Source organism: Artibeus jamaicensis, unplaced genomic scaffold (genome assembly GCF_021234435.1).
Source record: "Artibeus jamaicensis isolate MK-2021 breed Jamaican fruit bat unplaced genomic scaffold, CSHL_Jam_final contig_1998, whole genome shotgun sequence".
Lineage (NCBI taxonomy): Eukaryota > Metazoa > Chordata > Mammalia > Chiroptera > Phyllostomidae > Artibeus > Artibeus jamaicensis.
Genome location: NW_026521407.1, coordinates 9,190,012 through 9,211,050, shown reverse-complemented (window position 1 = coordinate 9,211,050; position 21,039 = coordinate 9,190,012). Strand labels below are relative to the sequence as shown.

The following is a 21,039-nucleotide window of genomic DNA, read 5'->3' as shown; positions in this document are numbered from 1 at the left end:
CAAGTCAAGATGTTTCAATGAACAAGTTTCGGCAGCTCAAATTTAAAACAGTATAAATAAACCTGCTAAACTTTTCTAGACAATGCCAGCATTTATAATTTTTTAAATAAAGATTTTATTCATTTATCTTTAGAGGGAAAGGGAAGGAGAGAGGGAGAGAAATATCAGTGTATGGTTGCCTCTCATGAGTCCCCTGCTGGGAACTGGCCTACAACCCAGGCATGTGCCCTGACTGGGAATTGAACCACTATCCCTTAGTTCACAGGCCTGCGCTCAATCCACTGAGCTACACCAGCCAGGGTTTAGCCATAATGGTCAGTCTTACCTGACAACTTGGCTAGGCTTTGGTACCCACTTATTCAATCATACACTAATCTAGGTGTTGCTGTGCTGATTGTATTTATCTACAAGCAGTTGATGTTAAGGAAAGGAGATTGTGCTGGATAATATGGGTGGGCCTAATCCAATCAGTTAAAAGGCATTAGGAACAGAACTAAGGTATCCCTGAGGAAGAAGAAATTCTGCCTGTGGACTGCAGCTTCAGCTCCTGCCAAAGAGTCCCAACCTGCTAGTTTAGTGATTTCAAACTTGCCTAGCCAGCCCACATAAGCACAGGGTCAGGTGCTTGCAACAAATAGTTCTGTCTGTCTGTCTGTCTCCCTCTCTCAGGGATTTTTATATATATTTATCCTAATATATCTTTAGGATCATATTTTGATAATTATAATTATCAATAGTTTTATATATGTGCATGTATGTCTATTACATATTGCTGGTGGTTCTGGATAGGAGATAGGTATCTTCTGCTGGTTCAGTCTTTCTCTGGTATGATGAAGTAACTCAAATGCCCACAGTCCCTATTTCTTTTATATAACCGCTCTCCCAGCCTGAACCCATGGCATCATGGGGACTTCCCTGTGACCAGTTGACTGAGGAAGAGAAAACTTGAAACTTGCTACAGGCACCACCCACAAGTGGGCAGCTGCGGCAGGCACAGCCCCTCTCTAGGATACCCCTGCAGGACAGAGGTGAAGGCAAAACTTTCCAGTGGGCAGAACTTTCAGTAGGGCACCTAAGTATTTATTGTGCTTAGAAAAGAAATGGCCAAAAGCATAAACCTATATTGATTCATGAGCTCTGGTCAGTGGTCTGACTGGATAGTCAGGGACTTGATAGGAACATGACCACAAAATTGGCGACAATCTAGGGTGTGGGTCTCCCTAAATGGGCAAGGGATGTGAAGGTGTTTGCGTCCCATGTGCCCTCTCCATTGGAGGATTTTAATAATCAAGTGGATAGGATGACCTGGTCCATGGATACCAGTCAGCCTCTTCCCAGCCACCCTTGTCATTGCCCGTTGGCTTATGAACAAGGTAGCCTGGTGGCAGGGATGGAGGTTACTGATGGGCTCAGCAACATGGACTTCCACTCACCAAAGCCAAGCCAGCTAAGCCACTGCTGAGAACCCTATCTGCCTGCAACAGAGACCAACACTGAGACCCGACACCATTCCCTCGGGTGATCAGCCATCTACCTCATGGCGGGTTGATTACATTGGACTATTTCCATCATGGAAGGGGCAGTGCTTTGTTCTCACTACAACAACTCATTCTGGATATGGATTTGCTTTCCTTATAAGTAACGCTTCAGCGAAAACTACTGTGGACTTCCAGAATGCCGTATCCACCATCATGGTATTTTACACAGCTCTGCTTCTAATGAAGGAACTCACTTCACAGCAAATGAGGTGCAGCAAAGGGCCCATGTTCACAGAATTTACTGGTCTTACCATGTTTCCCATTATCCTGCAGTAGCTGACTTGATAGAGGGGTTGAATAGCCTTTTGAAGATCCAGTTACAGCACCAGCTAGGTGGCAACACCTTGCAGGGCTGGGGCAATACCCTTCAGGAGATTGTATATGCTCTAAATCAGCATCCCATGTATGGTGTGGTTTCTCCCCCAGGCAGGGTCCATGGGTCCAGTAATGGAGGAGAGGGAATGAAACGGCACCTCTCACTAGTATCCGCTAGCAAACTTTTTGCTTCCCATCCCTGCAACCTTAAGCTCTGCTAGTCTTCATTCCAAAGGGAGGAATGGTCTCGCCAGGAGACACAACACTGATTCTGCCGAATTGGAAGTTAGACTGCCACCTGGTCATTTTGGGCTCCTCACACCTCTGAATCAAAAGGCAAAGAAGGGTTAGCACGTTTTCTGTTGTAGGCAGGGTAACTGTACCATGTTAAGTGGAAGTATGACTTTGTTATTGATTTTATTTGGAGCCTTAGTGTGGTGTAAGGAGACATGTACAGGTGCCAGATTGACTAGGTGTGAACTGGGATCAGTTCTGTGTGTCGACTAGGCTCTGATACCTAGATATTCAATCAAACAGTAATCTAGATGTTGCTGTGCAGGTATTTTGTAGATATGATTAACATCTACAGTCAGTTAGCTTCATGTAAAGGAGATTTTCCTGGATAACACAGATCGACCTGATCCAACTCACTGAGAGGCCTGAGGCTGTAGTCACCTGTGGACTGTAGTCGGCTCCTAAGAGCTTCCAGCCTGACTTTCTTTGCAGCCTGCAGCATGGATTCCACAACTGCCCACCTAGCCCCACAGTCAGGTAAGCCAATTTCTCACCACAAATCTAGATGGACAGATGGATGGCACAGATGATAGATGATACATAAAAGGTGATGGATAAAAAAAATTATACCCTACTGGTTGTGTTTCTCTAGTGGAACTCTGATCAGCACAAAAAGTACCCAAGAAGAACCTTGTGTCCCTTGAGAGTCAGAGCTTGTTTTTGATCCAAAAGGGTTCAACCAACGTATTCATTAGACATAGTCCCCAAAATTCCTGGGAAAATCCCGTGAGTTCGAAAGATTATTCTGACGGAGGAGTCAATTGGGCAGGTCAGCACAACACTCTGGAAATAGTGCTCCATGTTTCAGGCTAAGCCTTCAGACATATTGGTCGCTGCATGTTCATTAACCTATCTATAACACATTGGAACTTTACACACCACTCAAAAATGCGCTGTTTATCAACTGCCTCTGAAAGGAGATGCAAAATTTCACAACATGAATTGCTTTGAAGGAGGGAAATTTGTGGCGGGAGGACAGAGGTGGGAAGGAGAATTTCCACTTTTTGTAGTTTTGGAATATCGAATTATGTAGAAAATCATCTAGATGAGGGGCCGACAAACTATAGGCCACAGTCCAAACATGGCCCACTGCCTGCTTCCCGTTTCACTGGAGTGTATCCACAGTCATTTGTTTACATAATGTCTGTGGCGGCTTTCATGTTACAACTGCAGTTCAGCACTTGCTGGGGCATATGGCCCACAAAACCTAACATATTTACTATTTGACCCTTTCCAGAAAAAAATTACCCGTTTCAATCCAGATTTTAAAAAATAGAAACTGACCCTCAAAAATGCCGCAAGAATTTGAAAACCTACATCCACACAAAAACTTATACATGAAGGTTCACATGTAAGTTTTTGTGTGGACGTGTGTCTAGCTATTCACACTAGCTAAAGAGTGTAAACAACCCAACCCAAAATCACACACATGATGAATAAATAAAATGTGAAATACACATGCAGTGGGATATTAGTTGGCCTAAAAACGGAATGAAGTAGTGATAAATGCACAGCACAGATGAACCTCGAAAACATCATGCTAAATGAAAGGAGCCAGACACAAAAGGCTATATATTGTATAATTCCATTTATATGAAATGCCTATAATAGGCAAATTCATAGAGACAGAGATTAGTTGTTTCCAGGTGCTAGAGAAAGGGAGGAATGGAGACTGATTGCAAATGAGTACAAGGCTTCTTTGGGAGTGAAAATGTGATGGTTGCACAACTCTTTGAATACACTAAAACCCACCGAACTGTACACCAGCACCACGTACAAGTGCTGTACAGGGCATTCCACAATTCAGTAGGGGCTCGGCATCTAGTAATGAATTGGTCCTCTCCATCACCCCAAACCAGGATCAGCCCTGGTGTGCCAGTTAAGAAACCAGGTTCTATATCCCAATTGTCCCAAACATCCACGTGACCTTACATATGTTTCTTTTCCTGTTTGGTTCTTAATTTCCTTCTCTGTGAAGTGGGATAATTTAGGGAGCCTGGCTTCCCAGAATTATTCTTTCAGTGTCTTCATCATCATCATCGTTTTCCAATTTCAAAAGCACTTTCATACATACGATATCATTTGTATCCTCGTAACAGCTGTTCAGGGTAGATAGGTATTAACCCCATTTTACAAATAAGAAAATTGAGCCTCAGAGAGGTCAAATGACTTGTTTAAATGCAGACAGTGGGTGTTGGAGCTGGGACTCAACCCTAGGTCTTCTGAGTCTAGAGCCTGTGTCCTACCCACACCACCACGCTATTTTTGCATGGTTGGCCTCTCTCCACAAAGCCCAAGACAGCAATGTCCGGTAGCATCACCAGTGTCCACCTTTGTTTTGACCAAGCAAGGAAGGAGAGGCGTAGGGACTTGGGGTCCTCTTTGATCTTTTCTTCGGAACCTCTCTCCATTGGCACAGCAGCAGCCTGTGCATAGGAGTATGCGTGTACACTGGTGTGGACACCAGCCCAGCGCATCCCAAAGATACACATACAAGTACACTTGCGCTCTTCCGCAGGCACTGTCACTCCTTGTTACCAGGGTGGTAAGAAGGCTGTCCCTTTAGTTATGGGGAAGCCTAAGAGGTCACAGATTTAGGAGTCTGCTCTCTCTCCTTCCTAAGTCCAGAAGACTCACCCCTCCCTCTCATGAGACCTCAAGGAGGAAGGGGCAGCTCCTGGATCCTTAGGAGACTGGAGGAGTGAGAAGGGAGGGAGGGACAGGGAATTATCCTTACCCTTGCTGAAGCAGAACCCAAGAAAGGGAACATCAGTGAAACCAGGGAGCCAGTCCTAAACTCAGAGGGCTGGGCCTAAATCTCGAGGAATGTCAGTGAGTCCCTGTCAAACCCAGCACAGTGCCTGGCTCCAGCAGCACTACCCACTACCCGGGCTTTGGCACGCTGCTTACCCTGTTTATCCAGAAATCTGGCTAATAATGGCTGCTGGACCTAGCTCAAAGTGGTGCTCAGAGGGTTCAAAGACATAAGCCAACTGAAATGCTTTAAAAATAAAATGTCCTTTATGAACACTTTCGTTCTTCCACAGTTGGCAAGGAAGTGGGGCACGCACTTGTGGGCAGGGGGACCCACTCACTCCTGCTGCCCAAACAAACAGGGCTGGAGGCAGCAAGGGGAGTGAGGCCAAAGGCAGAAGTCTTCAGGAAAGGCCAAGCTTCCCTGAAGCAGAGGGGCTGCCCAGGCTGGCTGCCACTCTTCTTCTTTGACCAAAGCAGTGAAGAAAAGGGAAAACGGTTCTTTCAGAGCTTATATTCTAGTTGTGGGAGACCAAGTAAATCAACAAATACGTCAAGCATTGGCAGGTGCTGTGCTGAGTTAAAATGGGTAAAGTTAATAGTGATGGTGAGAGGTGCTACTTCGTATAGAATGTCCACAGACCTCTCTGATAAAGGTGTTTGAGTAAAGACCTGAAGGAAGCAAGGGGATCGTTTAGGGCACAGCAACGCCTTAGGTCTAGGCTGGAGGACTCTGGAGTCCTGGAGAGACACAGGCACGTTGCCCACAGCAACAGAGACAATTTCCTACCACACTGGTTTGGTGGGTCCCCTTAGATTCATTCTCCGCCTTTCTGTCCTCTAGGCATAGGGGAGCCGACCCCTAAAGACTGCAGCCCTGAGTCAGCCTTGCCATCCACCTTTCACTTCGGTTCAGTCAAAAGGATCCCTCAGATGATTGGAAAACAGGGTGAGAGGTAGGACACTGACACTCCACTGTCTTGGTCTGGCCACAGTTCTGACAGTGGGTGCATTCCCCTATGCCACAATTCCTGCCTGCCTTCCACACCCCCTCTGTAACCCATGCTCCCATCCTGTCCCAACCCTGGGCCCCACAGGGTCAGGACTCAACTTCTCCAGCAAGCCTTGCAGAATCGCCCTTTCAGATGAGCACCACGCACTACTTATGCAGGGATGTATCGACCCTAGAAGCCACCTGGACTGCCTCTCCCATTCAGGCAGGAAGAGGATGAGTTTTAGCCCTAGAGACCCATCACAGACCAACTGTTGGCCTCATACTTCAAGGTTCCAGCTCTGTCAAGTGGCCCACACCAGCAAAGGCAGGAATGGAAGTTGGGGTCCTAGAGCCCCTCGTCTTCCTCCCTTAGGACTTTGCTGCCCTAGAAACAAAGCCTTCTCTCCAGGATCCAGCCCACCAACCTCCCATGTGAAGGAACTCTCCAGACCTACTTCCAAAAATCAAAAGCTCACTGCCCAGTTTATCTCCTTGATAGTACAGTTAAGACTACTGAAGAAAGCTTATCAACATATATATCTGCTCTAACAATTAGAACATGCATGTCATAGAAGCAAAGAACTTGCCTATCTTGTTCTCTTGTGTGAGTAGCATCCTAGGCCCAAGTACCTAAGAACTCAGTAAAAGGTTTTTGAGTGAATAACTGATCATAGAAATGAGCACAAATCACCTCTGCTCTCTAACACCTCCACACACGTGGCCATAAGCCCAGATACCCAGAGCTTAGGGTCAGGAATGGGCAGACACTCTCAGAAGTGCCTCAGTACTACTGACTTCTCCAGATATGTTGGGGCAGGAGCCCCCAGGTGGGACAACCAGGAGAGCCCAGGAATCAAAGAATTACTAGGTTTCACCAAAAGTTTCCATCTTTCTGAAGACCCCCAGCTTTTCCATTTCTGAGTTGCTAGAGCAGAACTTAGCTAGTAGACACAGTCTTCAGGTCTCAGGGAAACCTCAAATGAGAATTATGAGGGATATGAGCTTTGGTTGAAGGTTCTAAGCCAGCTCCTACAGGTCCAGTACAGCAACATCAAACTGCCGTTCTGAACCTAGAAACTGAACCTGTAAATTGGGAAGGCAGCATTTATTATATTAAGGACCCAAAATGTGGCACACCTGGCCATCTCTACCCAGGGACCTAAGAAACCTTGTGGATGAGTGCTACTGGTTAGTTTTCTGCCATATAAGGGACCCAACCCTAAGCCCTACAATTAAAACCTGATTCAGGTTTATCAGTATCTCTCTGCCTGGCCTTATCTCTTCAGCCCCCATTCTATTCCACCCTAGATACCTTCTGCCCCACCCATGTGTGGCACCACTGCCACCTGACCAACCCCTTTAGCCCCAAAGAAACCCAAACAGCTCGGAAATGCATCAATCAACCTTTAATGTCCAAAAGAGGCATGGATGCAGAGCACAGATGTGGCAGGGTCTCAGCCCCAGCTCCAGAAATGAGGGAGAGACGAACAGACACCAGACATTTCCAACTGGCCACGCAAGTCTGGGAGGGCCGGGGAAACACAGATTTGGACATTCATAAAACGGTCTGATACAGGGAACTCACTCACCATCCCAGTCCCCACCCTCCCATCAGCAACAGAAAGCAAGCTCGGCACACACTAAAGGCTTGGGGTGGGGACATTTTCCTGCCTCCCCACCAGCCCCAAGGATGGAGTTGAAGAAAAAAGAATGAGCTAGATCCCAAACCTCCCTTCCCCAGTGTCAACCATACACTAGTTTTATTTTAAATGCAATTTACAAGAATCAACAGCTCAACCAACAATAACTTCCCCCACCCCCCGCCACCCCATCCATCCCTATTTGATCAACAGACAAGATTTGCCCAGCATTCTCCTTGGAAATCTCCTACTAGTGGCCCTGCTTCATCTCCTGATACCTGGCTTCATCACTGCAAGACTTCCTCCCAAGCCCCTCACAGCCCTTTATCACTTCCATTCTTATCATCCACAAAGTCAGTTTCCCTCTCCACTGACAGCCAACTCCAGAGCAGACAGCAGGCAGCATGACCATATCACTGTGGGCTATTCTCCTAAAACCTTCCTGGGGGCAGCCAGCCATAGGTCATGCAGTGTCTGGGCAAGATGGCTGAGGGGGGCAACATGTGTCTTCACCCACAAATGTTTTTTAACATAAAGGCCCATTTAGAACTAATTGGGCACCCTATCTACCCATATACCTAGAGATTTCATACTGTCTTGCCCCTCCCTCCCCTCCACCCCAAACCAAGACACACACACACACACACAGATGTACACAGAGAACAATCAGGGAGACATTGATTTGGTTTGATTGCTAAGACCTAACTAAGGAACTACGGTCACCAGATATTCTCTTGTCAGCCAACAGAGGCTGCTCTAAGAGAACTCCAGAGGAATGAGAAAACCAAGGACTAAGCAGGGAGCAGACAGAAGTAGAGAAGAAAGAATCATCAAGCTAACCCTACCTCCAGCATCCTCCTAGCACGAACTCTGGCAGGAAGAATAAAAGATAATCCACAAAGACAAAGCCCTTACTTAGAAACTCTTCTGACAAAGACACCAAGACAAATCTGCTCCCCACTCCCACACATCACAGACAAACACGTCTCAGGGCCCCTTCAAAAATCCACCCTTCCAACCCCACCTTCTATCCCAAGCCCTGGAATCACAGTTCAGTGGAATAGTCTCCCTGGTACTAGATCAATCCCCCTGCCCTCCTTCCTATCCCCTCTCTCCTTGTTGATCCTAACACTGTCCCCCTGCAGCATCCCTGGCCCTCCCAAAGCAGAAGAGGCAGCTGCACAGTTTTAGTTCCACCTCCAGAAACTGATTTCTTTTCCCCAGCCTTCCTGGTCTTAGTGGCTCTTTTTTTTACGGTTTATTTTATATAGAGAGAGAAAGGGAAAAGGGAGAGGTGGGAGAGATTTCCTAGTGCAATACAACCAAAAAAATTTGTTTTAAGTTTTGAAAAATAAATGTAAAGCAGCCTTCTTCCCCAGGCAACTAAACAGAAAGAAGTTTGGTTTTGTTTACTGCGACATACACATGAAATCGAGTATACAGTCCATGCAGTAGCACAGCCATTGGTGAGGACATCCTGATGCTGGCCCCAGTGCAAAATAGTCCCAGCAACGTCATCTGCTTGCCATCGCTGCTGCCGCCGCCACTGACACCTTCCCTGCAGCCACCTAGCCTGACTTGAAGAGGAGGATTGCAACTTGACCCAAGTAAAAATAGATGAAGTGCTTTGTCTCGTGTGTAACGTAGCTGCCAAAATTTCGGCCCACGATACAATGCCAGGTAGGGTTGTATTTCTTGTCAAATTCCTGAAAGAAAAATAAAAGGGAGAGAAGAAAGGTGATTAGGACAACCAGAGGACGAGAAATCAGAATGGGAGTCTGGTCAGTTTAGTTATCGCCCCCAGCCCAGCCCTCAGCTCCCTGAACCTCAGGAGCTCAGGTTCTAAGGCTGGCAGGGACACTCCTTCCCTCATTAATAATGTACCACCACAAAGGCTCCACTATTTCTCTCTAGCACATTACACCCTGATCATCTCTCCTCCCTCTAGCTACTCTATTCAACAGCCCATCCTGTGACTCTTCAGCAGAGGAATCAGAGAAGAGTCAACCAATCCAATCCAGTGCTATGCAGCATGAGTAAAACAGCATGGGCAACCTCACTGACTGGCCACCATCTTCCACATTACTAAACCAGTATTTCCAAATGCCAAATACCAAGACACCAGAGCAAAACAGGGACCAAAGGTCAGGAGTACCAGGAAGCAACTCTGTGTAAGTCAATATTAAAGGCATTCTTGTGTGCCAGGCAATGTGTGGGCTGTAAGCACCAGAACAAGGACCTTAGACATGAGATCAAGGCAATTCCCTCCTCTCTCTCTGAGGCAAAAGTACAGCACCAAAGCCACCTAGGAAATCCATGTGACCTAATCCAACAGGCAGCTCCCTGTCACCCTGTGGATGCAAGTAGGAAACCAATGGCTCAGTTCTAGATGCATACTGCCATAGCCATGAAAGGGCAATAGACCACATAAGCCCTGCAATGCTGCCTACCCTAAGGCTCAAGATACAACTTGTTTGGCCTCCTCACAATTCCCACAGCATGACTCCAAAAAGTATTAAGAACATGGAAAAGTGGAAAAGGCATGCATTACCAAACCCAGCTTTAATCCTGACTCAAGACTCCATAACTTAGGAGAGCCACAGTCACTTTCCTAGGTCTCATTTGTCCCACCAGCAACACAAGAAAGCTGGACCACATATAGGATTTTTCTGACTCTGAGAGTCCATGATTCTCTCCTTGGACAGGACAGCAAGGCAATCACTCAGCAAGGAGCTGGCATGCCCAGGAGCCTTGCTGGCTCTATATTCAGTCTTGCGGAATTCCAGAGTCTCCTGTTCTCATCCCACCCATTTAGGTAGGAAAGCAGAGTTCTGTTAAACTCAGCAACCACCTCTATAGACCAGAATGCCACTACTTAGGCATCCTTCTTGGGATGTCAGAGAGCTGAGAATATTGAAAACTAGGACTATGCCACCAATGGACATGGGTCCTGACTCGGGATCAGGGGCCCTGTGTACCACTTCTCACTTCTAGCACAGCTGATTCCTCACCATGTTTACCATATCCATTCACCCATTCACTTAGGAATTTTTTAGGAACTAAACCCATTGCTTCAATATTGCTCATCCACTTTTAAAAAACTATATATTTAGGCCCACCCTTTTCTTAAGAAGGTAGGGGAAAAGGGCATGATGCAATACCTGAATCCTTTTTATTGTTTATTTTTATGTGTTTTTCTCCTGAGTCTTTTTTAAGAGAAATACAAGGAAACCTCCTACATCATAATAATGATGAGTATTATTATAGATACACCACTTTAACTGATGGAGTTCCCTGAAAATTAGTATACTGTCTTATATTATCCATTCAAATATCCTTGGTGTTCATTTTGAATAGTTCTGAATTGGGCCAGTTATATTTAATCCTGAAGCTTCTCTCCCTGATCTCCTGCAGTGACACAATTATCTGTAAACACACACACACACACACACACACACACACACACACACAAGCAGAGTTCCTATTAAGAATGCCTAAGGTAAATTATTTGGCAATTAATAATCACTCCCTAATCTATCTGTTTTGCAAGTTCCTAGGATTTTGTTTGTGTGGGTATAGCTGATTTTCTATGTCCTCAGCTTCAGCCTTCCGAGGGGTACAGCTCAGCTGCCTATCCCCACCCCAGTCACCAGCCACAGCACTCCCAGTGCACCTTCTTGATATAGGCAGCAATGTCCTTCTCTATGTTGTACTTCTCCATAGCCTGCGTGGCACAGTCAACGGCATCCTGTTGCATGTCCTCAGACATGTCTGCGTTCTTGATCACTGCCTTACGGTCAGACATTGTGACACTGCAGGAGAAACAAAGAGGTAAGGCTGACAACCCCATGACTCCGAACAATGAACATTAGCATTGGTTGTGGGGCCTCAGTGGGAGAGGGGAGTACCAGAGGAAAGGGCAACAGAAGACAGGGACAAGAGGCAAAAGGAGAGGGAGCTCACAAGCTTTTAACCAAGACATGGTCCCCAAGCCTGGGAAATACAAGATAAACAGTAACACAAATATAATAAACCACCAATTTTTATCATAAAGTGAGGATTTTCTAACTCTAAATATAATCTATTTCTGCTATCTTGAATGGCACCAATAATCAAGATACTACAATACATCACCTGCTAGCTGTGTCCTTAGGCAAATAACCTTTGTGTTTTCATGCCATCACCTTAAACAGGGGACCTGCAGGATTATCCTGAGGGCAAACCAGGTGGCATCAACACCTGAAGATAGTAAGTCCTTGATTTAATGACCATTATTACATCACCAGTATCATAGTAGAAAGAAGACAGGATAGGAATCACCAGACCTGACTATGAACTCTTGTGGGTTTGGACAAGTCACTGAGTTTTTCTGCATTTGATTACTTCTATTTAAACAATGAGGGTGGCTATCAGGGGTTGTTATAAGGATTAATTAAAAGTATACAAGAACAGGCCCTGGCTGGTATAGCTCAGTGGATTGAGCACAGGCCTGTGAACCAAAGGGTCGCTGGTTCAATTCCCAGTCAGGACACACGTCTGTCTCTCTTTCTCCTTTCCTTCTCCTGTGTCTAAAAATAAATAAATAAAATCTTAAAAAAGAAAAACAACTCATTGAAAAAAAAGTACGCAAGAACACCTGCAAACAAGGACAGTCTATACAGGGATCTGTCCCACTGGCTAAATTCAGCCTGCCACCTGTTTTTGCAAATAAAGTTTTAAAGAAACACTTTACAATGACAGAGTTTAGTAACTTCAAGACACTGTACTGCCTACAAAACCTGCAATATTTACTATTTGGACTTTCACCAAAAAATGTTACTAACACCTAGGCTAATCAGTGCCCAGTGGTGAGAGGTAACAAAAAATTATTATTTTAATTTCCCTTTTTCATAATTCTGCCATCTAAACCAAGGTATTCATCCTACAGCAACCTACAGATTTCTGGGGTAGACTCTGCATGGTCCCTTCCTAGGATGACAGGAATCTGAGGAGGGATGGCCAGAACCTCCCTGGCAGTCTGCAGGCAAGTGAGAGCGCTTTGCAGGAATAAAGGACATGAGCTGCAAAATCCTATCCTCTGTCCTTGACCACAGTCCTGTCACACAGGGAAGTAACAATCCACCCCTTCCCATGCCCCATCCCCCAAAATACAACTGTGTGGCCCAGCCCAGTGGACTAAAATGCTGTCATTCCAGCCCTGTCTGATGAAAGGCTACACAATCAAGGTGAGTTCCCTGGTATCATTTCAGACTATCCTGATCTGAGTCCACACCAGCCTGTGGACTGGGTGGGCTGAAAGGGAAACAGAACTCATACCCTTTTAGCCTGTACCAGAGACAAAAAAAAAAAATGCATGCAGGCCAGCTGCCAGTCAGGCAGCCCTTGACTGAACCCACAGCACCTGTGTGTGGCACTGCCAACCTAAGCAGGGCTGGTTCTACTTCCACAGAGGCTGGCAGAGCCCAGGATTAGTGGACCAGCACCCTCTGCCCCCACATCCTGAGGGTAAAGTCAGAGCCTCGAGGAGTGTGTGAGCGTTGCCTGGTGCTGGAGAAAGGTCCGGAGAACCCCGTTCACAGCCATCTATATGACCTTGGGCAAATCAACATCTTTTTAAAAACCAATGCTTTTTAAAAATAAGGTAAATGAGGCAACTTGTGTGAATTTAAGCAATGGTATCAGAGCAGTACAGGTAGAACGTGCTATTATAACGCTCTTTACATGTGAAGAAAACTAGTGTCACTTGGCCTTCTACACCAGCTCCTGAAGGAGCTACACTAAGAAGGGGACCCTGTTTATCAACCCAGGGTGGAAGTGGGGCCGGGTTAGACATTAGCACCCTTTCCCAACAAGCTCACCTTGCTGCACTGCCTCAACCCCAAAGTGCAAAAGAACTACTTTATCACAGTAATTAAAAGCCACCTTACTCTACAAGAGGGAGCCTGCAGTTACATAACGTTGGTCTTGTGACTACAATGCCACGATTCTTCACCTCGGGGGCACCCCAGGCGTCTGAGAGGTGAGGCCCAGCCCGAACCTCCCCAGTCCAAGGTGCCAGTGAGAAAAGGATTGGGAGGTGCCCGACCTAGCTCCTCCCTGCTGGAAAAAAAAGCGAGGCACCTGGGCCTCCAGAAAAGGATGACCTGAGGGCCCCTGGCCAGCTGCCTCAGTCACGAGCCAGGAGCTCCTTTCAAGAGCGAAGAGGCCATTCAGCACAGACCCCATCCTCTGTCCTCGGTTTTGCGACCCCCCCCAAAAAAATATATATATATGTATTTATATATATCCTTCCACCACCCCACCCCCCAGAAGGCCAGCACCAGGTGAATGAGCAAGCACCCGCCACTCCACCTCCGCCACGGCAGGTCAGCCGCCCTCCCCCGTCCGGCCTGGAGCAGCGCCGGACTGACTGGGCGTCCTCACCGCAGGAAGGGCGCCCCAGAGGGTGGCGGTGGTGGTGGCGGTGGTGGCGGAGACGGCAGGAGGAGCCGCGTCACGCCCGAGCCCTCTCCACCCCACCCCCTCGGCCCCAAACACTAGAAGCCTCCACGCAGCGCAGGGAGACTCCCGGGGGAGACGAGAACCGCACCCCCGCACCCAGGGCCTCCAGGCCCGCCCCGAGGGTCGCGAGGACACAGGGTGGCGCAGCTCCGGAAGCGAGGGACGCCGGGGGCGTCACGCCGAAGCCAGCCCTTCTCCCGGCCCCGCGTGGGTAGACGAGGCCTGAGGGGCACCGCTCGTAGGGCCGCACTCGACCGGCGCGGTCTACCGCCCCAGGGGCGCCCCCACCCACCGCTTACCTTCACGCAGGCGAGTCCGCGCGAGGCCCCGGGAGAGCAGCGATGGCCTGAGGCAGGACGAAGGCAGGGGCGGTGTCCCTCCGGCTACTCCTGCAGCAGCCGCCGCCGGGGCGGTCTCCCGCTTCCGCAGCACCGGGCCGAGCGCTCGCCGCCGCCGTCCGCCCTTCGAGCTTCCCCGGCCGCTCTCACGCCTCCTCGCTCCGGCGGGCCCGCCTGCCTGCTCCGCGCAGACACCTCGCAGCTCCGATCAGCTCCGCCGCCGAGAGCGACCAACGCTCGGCCCCCACTGAAATAGCGCCCCGCCCCCGCCCCCCCTCCCGCCGCGCGCGCCGCCGTCCGCGCTCTCCATTGGCTGCGCTCTCCAGGCCCCGCACTGCGGGCTTCTCCCCGCGCCGCTCTCGCCCCACATCTTGTTTCCTCCCACAATGCTTCGGGGCGGGGAGAGGGGGTAGGGAGAGGGGAGCTGGAAAGGGTGGGGGAGGGCGTTGTGGCCGTGAGAGAAAAAAGAATGCGGACCCCTTTACCCAAGGCTGGAGAGGCCAGCCTAATAAGGAGTAAAGAGGCGAGGCTCAAGGAGAGGGAGAAGGTAGAGGGAGGGGCTAAAGGCCTCAATTCCAAGAGGAATAAAGAGAGGGTGACGGAGATTTCAGACCCTGGGAGCTTGATGGGGAAGAGGTAGGAGATCCTAACCTTAGGGAGAGGAAGGGGAAGGGGACTAAGTCAACAGGATCAGAAGAAAAGACAGTACCCCTTCCCTCCCCCCAAATCTGTGGGAAAGAGAAGAAATGCCAGCCCTACGGAGAGGTAAAGTCATAAACAGCCCCAGGGCTCCCTTCCGCTCACATTCAGGGAAGGTCCCTATCCCATCCAGCTCAGGCTTTGTCCCCGAGTCTCCAGGCCACTGCACCTAAACTCCCAGCCCGAGCCCCACCTGCTGTTTATCTTCAAAAGCAATGGAGGCAGACCCCTAAGCACGACTGTGAGGAGGGAGGTTTGTCTTTGGTACCCAGGCCCCTGTGATAGTCCCTACCTGTCTGGTTAGACAGGACCTGAGGGGGAGAACCCCTTAGACGTGGGCACTGGAGCAAATCAGAGCTGACAGAGCCGTAAAATTCGCCCCCTCCAAATTGCTCACCTTATAAAGGAGAGAACCAAGGTTCTCTAATAAAGGAGTAAAGGAGAGAGGGGCGTTCTCTTACCAGGGCACTACAGGTCAGGCCTGGATGTGAATTCTAGGCTGAAAAGTGGTGCTTGTGGGCGGGAGCGTCTCTGGTAGGTGAAGAGGCTGTTTGTGGGAGTGTGTGTAAAATGTATGGGCACATTGGGAGAGTGCCTGCCCTCCACTCCACCCCACCCAGCTCTAAAGAACAGGAAATGCCTGCTTTTTCTTTCCCTTTGTTTCATAAAGGAAGTGTCTACCTAAAAAAAGTGGCGAGAATCTTCATTGGGAGCCAAGCATTTGGCCCACACAGTGAGGATTAAAAAAGCTTCCATTCCCATCATTTTCCCTTCAGTACCCCAAACCATAGTGGAAAAGTCAGACTCCCTGTGGCCCTGTCCTGCTATGGTTTGGAACATCATTAGTTAGTGTTCATTATGTGTCAGGGCAAATATGGAAAGTCATCCCCTCCCACTTATGCTTTCCACAGCTCATTCATCCGCCAAACTCAATCCTGATTTCAGAGAAATAGGCAAGGCCTGAGGTATCCCCTAACACCAAGGGTATTCTGATGTCAGCCTCTGAATGAATGGGGGATGAGACATATGTGGGGGGGGAGGGAGGGAGGAGGAGAAGGATGCTTTATCCACTGAGGGTTTGTGAAGAGTTAATCTCATGGACTACTGAAGGAAAACTCATACCTCTTTCTCCAACATCATTAGCTTCCAGCCTCTTCTGTGGTCTGAGGGTCAGAACTGCCATAGTTGTGCTGGTTCATTGTACAATGACATTCAGCCTAAGAAGTAAATGGGAGCAAGAAGACAGCCTGTGCTCCACTCGCTGTGTGCCTGGTACAGGCCCGTGTCCACCCAAAAGATGCTTACCTTTTTCAAGCGGGCATAAAGGTGACTATGAACTAGCAGTGGCCCTTGCAAGGCCACACAGCCAGAGTAGAAATCCTCCCCTTCTCTGGCCCCCCTCCATAGACTAGAGTAGGGCAAGAGTTTGGTTGTTTCCAATCCTGGACTGTGGTGGGGTGAAGGTTGGGACACAGAGAACTTCAACTAACAGGGGTCAGAACCAAGACTTTTGACCTTTAAGAAATATGAGAGTCTGTGTGTGTGACAAGAACTAAACTCTAAAATAATCAGGAGATTTGTTAATAACAATATGGTTTACAGTTAAGCGTTAATATTTGTAGAGCCCTCACTCTGTTACAGGCTCATTTCTAAGTGTTTTAAATGTATATATTATTGCATTCAATCTCTGGAAGAATCATGGTGAGTATATTAGTATTCCCCTCTACAGAGAAGTTGAGTAACTTGCCCAAGATTACCTAGAGATTCAACCCCAGGCTCTCTGCTCCTATTATCTACATTCAACCATTCAACTCTTCTAGCTCCTGAGAAAAAAATTGTACAGGGGTTCGGTGCTCTATCTAACTAAATTATACCAGCATTTCCTGAACTTATCTGGCTCCAAAGCCCTTTTTCATCCAAACATTTGTTAACATTTCCAAGAACTATTCCACAGGACACAGTTTGGGGAATGTGTGCTGTACTAATTCCTGCCATTTATATAAAACGCTTACTGTTTATGATAATTACTGTACAACATAGTAACTGTTATAATTAATGTTGGCTTAACTTGATCATGTTTTTATTTGATGCCACTACACCTTTGTGATTACCCAGTTTTCAGTTGCCCAGATAGCAGAGCCATGTCTTCAAACTTGAAAATCAGAGGGGATTTTTGTTATTTGTCTCATCTGTGGGCCCCTTTCCTTCTGGCTACTTCTTTAACGTAGGGGTTTCCCAGGGCTTCAGTCACTTGAGTAATTTCATCCACATGTATGGTTTTTACAGTGATCTGGGCCCTGATAGGCCCCCTGCGTCCCAGACCTCTCCACTGTGAGTACCCCACAGGCTCTTCAGACTCTTGACATACGCGCACATAAACCCTGGTTGTTAAGAGCATTGGCCCTGGAGCCAGAATGCCTCAATTCTCACTGCCTTCTACCAGTCTTTCGGCTGTGCAGACCCGGCCAAGCTATTCAACATCTCAGAGTTTCTTTTTCCTCATCTATAAATCAAGAATAATAATATCTACTTCATAGTGTTATGAGAAAATGCATGAAAAACTCTTGGCACAATGCCGGGCCCACATAAGTGATTAATAAATGTTAGCCACCATGAGCATCTCTCTTCCAGGCTTGTTTTCCTTCCCGGCCTTTCTTACCTCAGTTCATGGCCCTATTATCCACCCAGGCACCAAGTCAGAAACCTGCAAACCACCTGGATTGGCGTTTTTTCCTTACCCACCACATCTCCATTATCACCCACTCCTGAGATATTTCCCCAGTGCATATACCTCCTTTCATTATAAGTGCCTCATTCTCATTATGAATACCCTGCATCAGGTGCTCATCATCTCTTCCAATCGGTTCCCTGCCTCCCATTCTTGGTACTTCCTCCCCAAATCCACACTGCAGTGATCTATCTAAAATGCAAACCTCCCAGCCATCACACACTCGGCCTCTCTGCCTTATCTCCCCACACTTCCCACCTCCTTCAGTCTCTAGCAACACCATCAATGGCCTGTGTTTTCCCTCACACCCAGATTCCACACCTTTGTCCATGTGGTTTCTCTTGCCTGTGAAGTTGTGGCTTTCTTTCTTGACTAATTCCTTCGTTTGAGTGTCCTCTGCAATGCCTTCCCTGAATCCCAGGTGGGATGCATATTCCTCTTCTTTGCTTTGGTCCATCCAGGGCTTATCTCTGACCACATTCTATTAAACTTGCCAGTTTTATGTTTGTCGCTAGGTCCTTGCAGACAGGGGTTATGTGTGGGCTGCTGAACCTAGCACAGTTCCTGGAACATGATACGTCCTCTGTAAGTATTGGTTAAACTGGTCATGCTCATTAATGGCTGGAAAATACAGCTTGGAAGGATACTCTGTCTCTTACTCTACTTGAAGAGCCATGGCCAGGCTCTTCTGTTTCTGTAGGCCTGATTTTTAAATTGAGTTCCTCCTCACACTCTCTGTTGGGTAAATCGACACCTCAGAGGTAAAGACAATCAAGGGCTCGCCCACCCCAGCTGACTGGGTAACCCAGAAAAAAGAGGCCATCCAATGACAGGTCGTTTCACCAAGCCGTTTAGCCATTACTTCCTTCTAGGGCTCCAGGAGGATGGAGAAGGGTGGAAACACACACGCTGATACTCCCATTGCAGTACAAACCGTGGTGCCAAGTCCCCAGTGGGAAAACCTAAGGAAGAGAACAACATGGAATCTGCCCCATTTCCTAGCTGATTTCTGGGGTGGCCTTAAAAACATTTACCAAGCCCCAAATGTTGCCCTTTTCCCCCAAGTTTCCTGAAACCTGGAAGAGCCAGCCAAGGTTAACCATGTGACTGGGAGCTAATGAGATGAACACTGGCCTGGCAGTCAGAGGAGAGATCCTGAGCCCAGTGTGACTCTAGTCATTTCACCTCTCAGAATCTGGATTTCTTCATCTAGACAATGTAGGACCAGATAATCTATCAGGTCCCTGTCAGCTCCAAAGTCTCTGATTCTCCGATTTCAATGCCCGATCATGAATGGTACCTTCCTTCTGGGTCAGAAAAATTTCTCTGCCTTTAGCCAAGGTTAAATGCCTTCTTTTTTTCTGATCTGATAAACTCAGAAGTCAGAGAGCATTTCTCTACACTCCCACACTACCCTCCAAAACTGGGATATCATTTTGTTCATCTTTGTGCTCCCTCAAAGTAACCAAGTACCTTGACATAGTTAAGAGTCAGTGAATGTTTAGAGCTTTAATGAAAATATTAAAGCAAATGGTCACCGATAAGGAACCAAAGAGAAGATGCTCCAATGGAAGTATAGTAGTGGTTTCTAGGTCATGACTTTTCCTGAGTTAGGGGTCTTCCTCCTTCATTGTCTGCACAATGGAACCCCGCCCCTGCCATGGGAGAACCATGACAGTCATGTGGAATTTGTCAGCCTTTGAACATCCAAATGATCAAGTTAGGATTCTTGGCTTCAAGAAACATCTGAAGGGAAAAACAGGATCAGAATAGCGGTCCCTGACTCCAGGGCACAGGAACCATGGAGAAGCTTCCTTGGGGGCATTCCCATGGGGCAAATCACTGGCATTTTCCTTGAGTCACTACCCTACTGTGGATTCGGATTCCCAAAGAAAGGTGTCTGGACAAATTGAGTCACAAGTCTACCTTTTGGTCATGGAAGTGAAGGGCATCATGACTGGCAGGCCTTCTGAGATTGAGGAGGGAAATAGTCAATGGGAAAGAAATCTGCATGCAGTTACAAGAAGCAAGAGAATAGGCACAGGCCGGGCAGAAACCATCAATGGCTCTTGGAGAGTTTCAGGAGTGGGAGGCAAGATTATCTGCATGGAAGATCCTTATCTCCACTGTCATACAGGCATAGGCTGTGATCTTTCACTCTCAGTCCCTTGGAGTGAGGTGGGGAATGGTGAGGCGAGCCCTAAACGATGAGGTCTGCACAACTTTGCCTTTCCCTTCAGGGCAATTTTGGAGGAAAACTTTGCCGTGTCAGGCATGCTGCAATAGATTCCAGTTGTCAAAAACCTTTTCTTTTTTTAATCTTCTCACTGGGAAATGGAGGTTCTCCTTACATTTCACATGATAGGGTAATACTATATATATAAAAAACAGCTTTATTGAGATATAGTTCACATACCATAAAATTCACCTTTTTAAAGTGCACAATGGCTTTTTTATTCAGTGGCTTTTATTTACAGAGCTGTGAAACCAGCACCACTATCTAATTTTAGAACATTTTCCTCACCCCAGAAAAAAACCCCATACTCACTGTCGGTCACTCCCGTTTCCCCCTAATCTCCACTAATTTACTTTCTGTCCCCATGGATTTGCCTGTGCTGGATATTTTGCATGAATGGAATTATAAAATATATGGGCTGTTGTGCCTGCGTTATTTCACATAGTATAATGTTTTCAAGGTTCATCTGTGTTACCCATGAGTCTGTACTTCATTCATTTTTATGGCCATAGTTAATATTTTATTTTGTGAGCTTACACTTTTCTGTTTATCATGAATCATTTGTGCTGTTTCCACTTTTTAGCAGTTATGAATAATGCCTCTAGAAACATTCAGGTACAAGTTTTTGTGTGGATATGTGCTTTTGATTCTCTTGGATGTACAGTGGATATACAGCCTAGGTATAGAATTGCTGGGTTATATGGTAACACTGTGCTTAACCTCTTCAGGAAGGGTCGGACTGTTTTCCAAAGCAGCTCTTCCTTTTCACATTCCCACCAGCAGTGTATGATACATCCTCACCAGTGACTGTTGTCTGTTTTTTGTTATAGCCACTGTAGTTCATGTCAAAGGATACCTCACTGTGTTTTTTAAAAATATTTTTTATTGATTATGCTATACAGTTGTCCCATTTCCCCCTTTTATTCCTCTCTGCCCCGTATACTCCCTCCCACCTGAACTCCCCCCCCCCACAGTTAGTTCATGTCCATGTGTTTTGCATAT

General features: G+C 47.3%; 1 protein-coding gene across 1 annotated transcript; it reads right to left on the bottom strand.

Annotated features, from left to right (window-relative positions):
• Window positions 1–7,286: 7,286 nt before the first annotated feature.
• On the bottom strand, window positions 7,287–14,618 carry DYNLL2 (dynein light chain LC8-type 2). The gene is made up of 3 exons (XM_037163704.2): window positions 14,336–14,618; window positions 11,209–11,347; window positions 7,287–9,241 (listed from the first exon to the last, which is right to left on the bottom strand). The coding sequence occupies exons 2-3, from the start codon at window positions 11,338–11,340 to the stop codon at window positions 9,104–9,106; spliced, it is 270 nt and encodes an 89-aa protein (XP_037019599.1). The 5' UTR covers window positions 11,341–11,347; window positions 14,336–14,618; the 3' UTR covers window positions 7,287–9,103.
• Between the last annotated feature and the right edge of the window lie 6,421 nt (window positions 14,619–21,039).

What these genes read in the sequence shown, in the direction of transcription:
- DYNLL2 (XM_037163704.2), bottom strand. Translation starts at nt 11,340, where the DNA reads ATGTCTGACCGTAAGGCAGTGATCAAGAACGCAGACATGTCTGAGGAC. An exon ending in TTGCTGCCTATATCAAGAAG is followed by an intron (nt 9,242 to 11,208) that starts GTGCACTGGGAG and finishes TTTTTCTTTCAG; the next exon opens with GAATTTGACAAGAAATACAA.